The sequence below is a fragment of the Vigna unguiculata genome, chromosome 6 (genome assembly GCF_037176805.1).
Source record: "Vigna unguiculata cultivar grain cowpea cultivar isolate G323 ecotype 2 chromosome 6, ASM3717680v1, whole genome shotgun sequence".
Classification (NCBI taxonomy): Eukaryota; Viridiplantae; Streptophyta; class Magnoliopsida; order Fabales; family Fabaceae; genus Vigna; species Vigna unguiculata.
In genome coordinates, this window is record NC_140797.1 from 36,276,180 (window position 1) to 36,285,984 (window position 9,805).

General features: G+C 23.8%; 1 protein-coding gene across 1 annotated transcript; it reads right to left on the reverse strand.

Annotated features, from left to right (window-relative positions):
• Positions 1-8,203: 8,203 nt before the first annotated feature.
• Positions 8,204-9,422, reverse strand: LOC114189124 (uncharacterized). The gene is made up of 5 exons (XM_028077834.2): positions 9,125-9,422; positions 8,977-9,061; positions 8,749-8,875; positions 8,511-8,630; positions 8,204-8,420 (listed from the first exon to the last, which is right to left on the reverse strand). The coding sequence occupies exons 1-5, from the start codon at positions 9,232-9,234 to the stop codon at positions 8,392-8,394; spliced, it is 471 nt and encodes a 156-aa protein (XP_027933635.2). The 5' UTR covers positions 9,235-9,422; the 3' UTR covers positions 8,204-8,391.
• Between the last annotated feature and the right edge of the window lie 383 nt (positions 9,423-9,805).

Here is a 9,805-nt window from a genome sequence, read left to right on the forward strand (position 1 = left end):
TTAGCCCAAATAATTTTTTTTAGATCTGGACCATTAAATCTGCAAACTTTGCAAACCTAGTTTGTGGATCTGTGATCTACCTCAGGTACCTCAAACTGTGTGTTTAAACAAAAACATTTCTCAAGTAACCAACTAAAAAAGGAAATTTAACTTTATTTGGTATATTTTATCTTAACCCATGAAAGGACAAATAAATTTAATTAAAATTGATGAAATTATTGTGTTTTCGATTTGCTATCTGGGCCTACAAATCTATCCGTTTATTTGTGGACTTTTGTAGGCTCGATATAGGCCCAGAAAATAATAGAGTACTTATTTTGTAGATCGAACCTATGTATGCTTCCTGCACCCCAAAAGTTAATAACTGCATCATGTGACAATAAGTATAAAAATTTAAACACCTTTAATCACCTCACCTCTACTGCTGCTAAACCACCACCACTGTTATCACCGTCTTTATCATCACACTGCTGCATAGGAAGAAAAAGAGAAAGAAACATTGCAAAGAAAGAAGAAAATAGAAATTAAATAAAAAATAAAAAAATCATTCCGGAAAGCTCTTTCCGAAATATATTTTATGTGTTTGAAAAAAAATCAAAATACATTTGATGTTGAATTGTTTCAGAAAACGCAATCCAGAAAATATTGTGTTCTAAAAAAATTTGTTCTCAAAATTTTATTTCAAAAAACTCATCGGAGAACATATTCCATATATTTTGAAATTTCTATTACGAGAATCATGTTTCAAAAATCTTAGTTCAAAAATTTTGAAAACTTGTTCCCAAAGACTTCTAAAATATGTATTTTGAAAATCACCCTTACAAAAGATAAAATATTGAAAGTGGTTTATTATTTTAAAGGGTTAAATATGTTTTTGGTCGCTCAATTTTAAGTAAAATTTGGAAATAGTTCTTCTTCGAAACTTTAGTCCAATTTAGTCATTCATCTTAAGAAATGCATGTATTTGGTTACAAGGTGTAAACATTTCAAATACTAATATGAAATGTGTTTGAAACGTAAGATACACTTAACAAAATTTGGTTAGAATGACTAAATTCATGCATTTCTAAAGATGAAGAACTAAATTGGACTAAAGTTTCGAAGAGAGACTATTTCCAAATTTTACTAAAAAAGACCAAAAACATATTTAATCCTATTTTAAATATAATGATTTAATTAGACTTTCCACTAGAGATAAAAATTGAAGCTAACTAATACACAAAAAATAATGGGAAACGAACTATTGTTAATTGTGTAATACGATTATCAACATATTACCAAAATAATTATTATATATCTGTCCACAAAAAAATGTTTCAATCAAATTTAAATTATATGCTAATTCCAATAGTCTCTGTATTTAGAATGATGAAATAGTGCAATATATATATATATATATATATATATATATATATATATATATATATATATATATATATATATATATATATATATATATATATAGTAATATTACAATATAATTTTTATTTAATTATAATTATAGAGAAAACACATAACAAAAAGGAATAAACATGCAAGCAAAAAATTTATCCGTTAAACTAATACTGGACAGATTTGTAAGGAAAGTGAGTATATAATTGATTAAGGATAAAACTATACCCGCTTATATATTTAATATTTTATTATAATTTTATTCTTAAATAAATAATTAAAATTAATGAATTAAAAAGAAAATATATTTATAATTTTTTATTTGTTACATTTTGTAATACTTTTTATATCTAATTTTAATTCGTATTTTTTAAAAATTATTTTACAAATTATCTTTAAATATATAACGTATAAAAATAAATTATTTTATTATACGAAGGAAATCAATCACAACTTTTTCACTTTCTATTAAGTTTTTCTCGGTTTAAATAATCATACTTTTCGATCTCTTTCTCTTATTTTTTTAACATGTTAAACTAGATTAGGATGAAGTAATTTATCACAAGTAGAGAAAGTTAAAGTCTTTGACGTGTTCTCATTTGTTTCTTTACTTTTTAAATAAATAAATATATATATATATATATATATATATTAAGAATATTAATTATGTAAATAATTTATAAATCTTTAATCGATAATTAATACTTTTAATTAAATATATTGCAAAAATTATTATTGCTACATATTATTTTATTCAATTATAATTTAATATATTAATATTAATAATTTAAATTATAATAATATTAAATAGGGTTAAATATGTTTTTAGTCCCTTAGTCCCTCAAGTTTCAGTGAAATTTGTAATTAGTTATTTTTTAAAACTCTAGACCAATTTAGTCCTTCATCTTTAAAAATATGTGAATTTTGTCCTTTTAACTAAATTTTGTTAAGTTTATGTAACGTTTCAAACGCGATTTATGATAATATTTGAGCTAATATTAAATAGAAAATATGTCAAAAGGTGTAAACATTTCGAAAACTAACATGAAATGTGTTTAAAATGTCAGATAAACTTAACAAAATTTAGTTAAAATGACTAGATCCGTGCATTTCTAAAGATGAAGGACTAAATTGGACTAAAGTTTCGAAGAGAAACTATTTCCAAATTTCACTGAGGGTCCAAAAACATATTTAACTCTATTAAATATTCATACCATTCAAATATTATCACTATTAAAAAACTCATATTTCTTACCAATTTTATTTTAATGTTTTTTAGAAAATATTTATAAATTTTGTTATGAAAAAAGTTTACAAGAAATTGCTGACAATACTTTTGCAAAATATTTTGTATAAAATACTTTTCATAACAAATTTTGTAAAAAAACTTACAATTTTATAATTTTGTAGGAAATAATTATCCACAGATAAATTACCTGATAATTAAAATTTTTCAAAAAAATAATAGGAAAAAAAATTTCTTACATTTTTTTAAAAATATTTGCATAATATGAAAATTTTTAGTAGTGTATAATACAAATTTCTAGAAATATATTTTGTGTAGTTCATAATATATCAATATTAATAATTTAAATTATAACATTATTAAATATTTATACCATTCAAATAATATAATACAAAATTGTATGAATATAATTTTTGTGGGCTCTTATAAAGTTATAAGTAATCTATTAGACGTTTTATTTTAGTTTAAATGATACTTTTATGTCATATGACTTTTAAGCAATTCAATTCATACTAAATTCTAAATTTTTACGTGTTTTAGTCCAATGAGTAATTTTTACATACACTGTTTTTTTTTTCTTTTACGGTTCACTCCTTCGCAACTTAAAAGTAATTTAATTTTTTAAATTTTGTTATAAGTAGACTTAAAGTTTAATTCAACTCCACATAATCGGCTTGTAAGGTGAGATTTCTACCTCATTTATATATTATTAAATTTCTTTATCTCCAGTCGACGTGAGACTTCCAACCATTTTTCATGATTTTTCTTCCATTTTGGTTGTTAGACACTAGTTTCTTAAGAATGACGATACTAAAATTTTTAAAATCTTCTTGTCGATTTGAATGTTTGATTTCTTTTTAAAATGATGCAAAATTGGTTAGAATTAATTTGTTAACGTAGAGTAGAATCAATATCTGTTAGATTTTCAAAAATTAAAGGCTAAAAAGTTTAAGTTCAATGACAAACAATTAATTGTTCTTTAATTACCCAATGAGTTTATTACTTTGTAAAAAAAGCTATGATATTTTTATAAAAATGATTTTTTAACAACTCAATTTTGATAATTTTTTCTTACAACTTGAGGTGACATGTTTTAAGTGACTTTCCATTTTATTTTATTTTCTCATTTCTATATATTTCGAAGCCACTTAGAAAATGTCACGCACCCCAGGCTATAAAAAAAAGTAGTCAAAATTTAATTGTCAAAATATCATTGTTCATATTATTTTTAAGTATTTTTCTTATTTTAATTGTAATAAACTAAGTATGATAATTAGACTTAATTAGTACATTAGTTTCTATATATAGGTTTATCATTTATTTTGGTTCTTATATTATTTTTTAATTCAATTGAGTATTAATATTTGTTAAATATGACCGATTTAATCTTTTTGTTGAGTTGAATTGACGTTACTAATGTCGGTAAGATATTAAGTATCACAATTTGGAAGGTATTAACATGAATCTAAAATAAAAAATAATTTAAATGTTAATATGAATCATATTTCGAAACGAAACACTAATGTTAATTTAATGAAGTGCCCAATTAATTCTATTTAATAAATATTAAAACTCAATTAAATAAAAAATTAATGGAAGAAAGAAAATAAAAGAGAGGAAAGAAAAAAAGAGCAATCAATTCATTATGTGGAGAGAAGCTACTTTGGATAAAAGATTTTATTCCTCAACTCATATATTGAGATTGACTCAATTGCTTATTTAAAGTACCCATTAGGTTTGTTATCCACCTCATGGTAAAGAAAATAATGCTTTGTTGATTCTTGGAAGCCCCACGGATAACTTGTAGCATACCTGTTAATTATTATTAGTAGAAACTTTTATTGGATTATGTCTCTTAGATTTTTCTTCTAGATTGAGGTCTGCCCACGTTAAAAAGTTTTTTTGTTAACTTTATAAATGTGTGAATTTAGTCTTTTTAACCACATTTTGTTAAGTTTATTTAAAGTTTTAAACACATTTTATTTGAGTTGTTTACCTTGTTTGACACATTTTTGTTTTATCATTATCGAAGAAACTATCATGAAACTTATTTGAAACATTTGAAAAGTCAAATAAACCTAACAAATTTTGGTTAAAAAAACTAAGCTCACGCAGTTCTAAATTTAGAAAACTAAATTTGATCAAAGTTTTGAAGAAAAACTAATTTCAATTTTAACTGAAAGTTAAGACATGACACAAAAGGCATTTAACCCAAATTTTAAAAATCTTCTAGTCGTCTAAATCACTTTAATTTTTTATTAGGAATGTTACTTTTTTTTTCCTAGTTACTTAATGAGTTAGTCACTCTGCACAAAGATGATATAATATTTTTAAGTATTTTTCTTATTTTAATTATACTAAACTAAGCATGATAATTAGACTTAATTAGTAAATTACTCTCTATATAGGTTTATCATTTATTTTGGTTCTTATATTATTTTTAACTCAATTGAGTGTTAATATTTGTAATGTATAAATTTGGTCACTATTTTTGTCCAGTTTTATCATTTTAGTCCTAATATTATTTTTTGCTTCAATCAAGTCTTATTTTTTGTTAATTTTGTTTAATTTGACCTTTTTTTTTTTAACTTCATCTAAATAATTAAAGGTAATGAATAATGACGGTCACATGTCATTTCATTTTTTTTTCAATTTCTTTTCAATTATTTTTTAATATTTTTAAAATGTCCACATGTCAACTAGTAGTATGTCACGTGTCAAAGTCAATGTTTTATATTAAATTTGGTCTCTATATTCGTTATTTTTGTTTAATTTAGTCCAATTTTTTTAAATATATCCCTCCTCAAATTGATATCAAATTTAATTTTTATATAAAAGTTATAACGATGTATTTATTAAAATTTACATTTTTATTAAATAATTGGTTTAGTGTTACGATTACTTTAAAATTAGAACAAAAATTTGAAGAATGAGAATTAACATCATTGTTCTAAAATTTTAAAATCAATTCTGATCTTTAGAATTTTCGTTGTAATGTTATACTAACTATAACCCTAAACTAAAATATTTTAAAAAAATGTGAATTTTAATAAAAACATCATTATAATATTTATATACAAATTAAATTAAGTCTCAATTTGGAGAGGAACAAAATTACTTCATTTAAAAAAAAGGAACTATATATTGAATAAAAATAATAAATATAGACACCAAATTGAATATAAAATATTGAATTTGACACGTTGTGGCTGGATTGACACATGGTTATTTTAAAAAATATATATATAAAAAAAAAACACAACATGATACGTGGCCATCCCTGTTCATTCTTGTTTATTATCTAAACGACATCAACAGAAAAAGACCAAATCGAACATAATTGACGAGAATTGGAACCTGATTAAACAAAAAACAATATTAAGACGAAAAATGACAAAATTGAATGAAAATAGAATCAAATATATATTTTTACCTATTTTTAAATAGAATCAATTTGATATTTTCCTTAAATTAACGTTACTAAGATTGGTAAGATGTTAAGTATCACATTTGAAAGGTGTCAGCATAAAGATCCAAAGTAAAAAAATAATTTAAATTTTAACGCGTAACATTTTTCGAACCGAACGTTAACGCTAATTTAATAAAGTGATCAATTAATTCTATTTAATAAATATTAAAACTTAATTAAATAAAAATTTAATGGAAGAAATAAAGTAGATTAGAAACCTATATATAAATCAAATTGTTAATTAAATCATATAATTATTACTGATTAGTGTTATTTTTCTTAGTATTTATACGTGGAATGAGTACAATGAGATGACCCTTATTTTGTGTTAATTTTTATTCGGTTAAATATGTTTTTGGTCTCATCACTTCTTCTAAAAATTGGAATTAATTCATCTTCAAAACTTTGACTCAATTCAATCTCTCTCCCAATGTTAGAAATGTGTGAATTTAGTCCTTCTAACCCAATCCCGACTTTGTTAAGTTTATTTGACGTTTTAAATGCGTATTATGATAATATTTGAGTAAATATTGAAGCGACGAAGATGTTTCAAAGAGTGTACACAACTTAAATACAATTATCAAAAATAGAATTAATAATAATAGAATAAAGATGATAAAATTTGTATATTACCTAATAAATGAACGGATGATCGAAAGGTTTATATAGTGGAATACTTTAATTGATAGTGTTAAAGATTCTCATGTGAAAATAAAATATACAATAAATAAAAATAAAATTATTAAAAAAGTGTAAAAATATTCAAATGTAAAAAATAAAAAATATTTAATTGACATACATCATTTGAACATAATTGCATAAAAGTTTGGATAAGATGAGAAATATATTCACTACAAGAAAATCGTCAATTAAAAAGCAATCTTAGAAACCAAAAATAGTTATTCACTTTAGTGACCAATTTAAATAAAAAATTCTTAGTTACTAAAATAGTCACTATTATAAATAAAAAATTATAATTGGTCACTAGATTGATTGATCACTAATTAATTAGAGACCAATTTATAAACTAAGTTATTTTGGTAGTTAAAACCTACGAAGTTAATTTTTAATGAACAATTTCCTTTGGTGTAGCCAATAAATATAATTTATTGGTCACTACAATTTGTCAGTATTTGAAATTTTTCTTATAGTAATTAGAAAAAAGAATGAATTTCATCATAAAACAAAATAATAAGGAGAAATAAGAAATATAAAATATGTATATATATATATATATATATATATATATATATATATATATATAGATTGATTGATCACTAATTAATTAGAGACCAATTTATAAACTAAGTTATTTTGGTAATTAAAACCTACGAAGTTAATTTTTAATTTCCTTTGGTGTAGCCAATAAATATAATTTATTGGTCACTACAATTTGTCAGTATTTGAATTTTTTCTTATAGTAATTAGAAAAAAGAATGAATTTCATCATAAAACAAAATAATAAGGAGAAATAAGAAATATAAAGTATATATATATATATATATATATATATATATATATATATATATATATATATATATATATATATATATATATATATATATATATATATATATATATATATAGATTGATTGATCACTAATTAATTAGAGACCAATTTATAAATTAAGTTATTTTGGTAGTTAAAACCTACGAAGTTAATTTTTAATGACCAATTTCCTTTGGTGTAGCCAATAAATATAATTTATTAATCACTACAATTTGTCAGTATTTGAATTTTTTCTTATAGTAATTAGAAAAAAGAATGAATTTCATCATAAAACAAAATAATAAGGAGAAATAAGAAATATAAAGTATATATATATTTTAATACGTAACATTTTTCGAACAAAAAAAACACTAATTTAATGAAGTGATCAATTAATTCTATTTAATAAATATTAAAACTCAATTAAATAAAAATTAATGAAAGAAAGAAAATAAATTATAAACCTAGATAAATCAAATTGTTAATTAAATCATATAATTACTACCTATTAGTGTTATTTTTCTTAGTATTTTTATAAAGGTTCACAGTAATTGTTTTTTCTAAAAGAAAAAAACTTCAGATAGAGTGAGTTAGGTGAAATGAAACATTAATCAAAGAAAAACATTAAATAAATTAAACCTCCACTTATACAACCACTATGCAAACAACATTATGCAAACAACATTGTTTTTTCAGAGACTACAAACAACATGAAATGGAAATCCTATTAGTTCTTCTTCCAACATCGTCTCATCCTTTATTTCATGCATAGCAGCTGTCACCATCTTCCTTGCCTCATGAAGACTTCGATCCACTTCCTCCATCTATAACCACAAAAACAAAAACAAAAACAAATCTCAGTCGTAAAAAAACGAGTGTTGCAACACAAAAATTAACACACGCTTCGTTTTTACCTTGTGCAGCACTGAACACAGGATCAAGCGGATCAATGCCAAGCTCAACCAATTGCTGTAGCTGCTTTTGTCGGAGCTGCTGGAGCGATTTCATTGTGTTCATGTTGTTCTCACCTTTAGCTATATAAAGATAGTGCCTTCATATATATTAGTGAAACTATATATCTACCAATTAATATTTTGATATTTTTTTGAGACAAATAAAGAAAAACATGTTCTGAAGATGAAACAACTTTACCATTTCTGAGCAATGCCTTTTCCTGAAGATCATGCATTTCCTTGAGCAACGCCTTCTCTTCCTCCATTAAACGCTGCAAATACTGTTTTTGTATCTCATATTGTGGTTTGAGTACGGCAAGTTCATCCTTCATATGAATACACGTTAGCATAGACTAAGATGCCATTCAGCAAAAGCCAAATCTTCTGATAACATTGATTTTAGAAAAAAAATAATAACAACAATCACCTGCAAGATTTTGGTCTCATCTTTCAATTTTTTTATGAGTTTCTTCTTCTTCATTAACTTTTTGGCAGAATAGTTTGAGACAGTTCTGAAAAAAGACATGTATGTCAAACAAACAAGTACAACAGCAAATTGAAATAAAAGAATCTACCTTCTTGGAACACCAGGATCCTTATCCTGTTTTTCTGGTTGGAATTCTTCAACATGATTTGAAGAAGAATCCACACTAGTAACCATCTTCTCTTTGGTTTGCTCCATCATCAAACGGAATGGTTAAAGAGAAGGAGGTAATTTGGTGGATTGAGATCTGTGTAGCACCCTCAATATATAGTGATATGTTTATGTGAAGTTGGGGTGCCAAGAAGAAATTAGGGGAGTGAGTTTAGCAAGACAACAAATTAGTATAGCTGTCTGGTTGAGCATGCACAGGAGAAGAACGCCTCTGGCATTGAAACTGCTCCTCGGTAAGAGCACCTTTTTATTAGTATGCGTTGGCCAAAAGGAAAAAACATTATTGTTTTCCTATCAATAAATATTATTTGACAACCTACCGGCCAAAATATCATAATAAAAGGGAATATCCCAAATAATTCAAGTCTAAGTCTAAGTCTCATATTAGATATAGATATGATAAAGTTAAAAAAAATGGTTATAAATCCATTATCTTAAAGGTTTTTGGTGGCTAAAAATGATGGGGGACAAATATCTTATGTGAGATAAGACTCAATTTCAGTAACGGATCTTGATAAAAAAGTTTGAAGATGCCAAAATAATATACTCAAATTTTATATATTTAATTATTATTATTAATATAACAAAAGTATATATAATT

Coding starts and splice junctions, on each gene's coding strand:
- LOC114189124 (XM_028077834.2), bottom strand. CDS start 9,234: ATGATGGAGCAAACCAAAGAGAAGATGGTTACTAGTGTGGATTCTTCT. Junction 8,876..8,976: donor ATGAGACCAAAATCTTGCAG/GTGATTGTTGTT, acceptor ATTCATATGAAG/GATGAACTTGCCGTACTCAA. Junction 8,631..8,748: donor AAAGGCATTGCTCAGAAATG/GTAAAGTTGTTT, acceptor ATCTTTATATAG/CTAAAGGTGAGAACAACATG.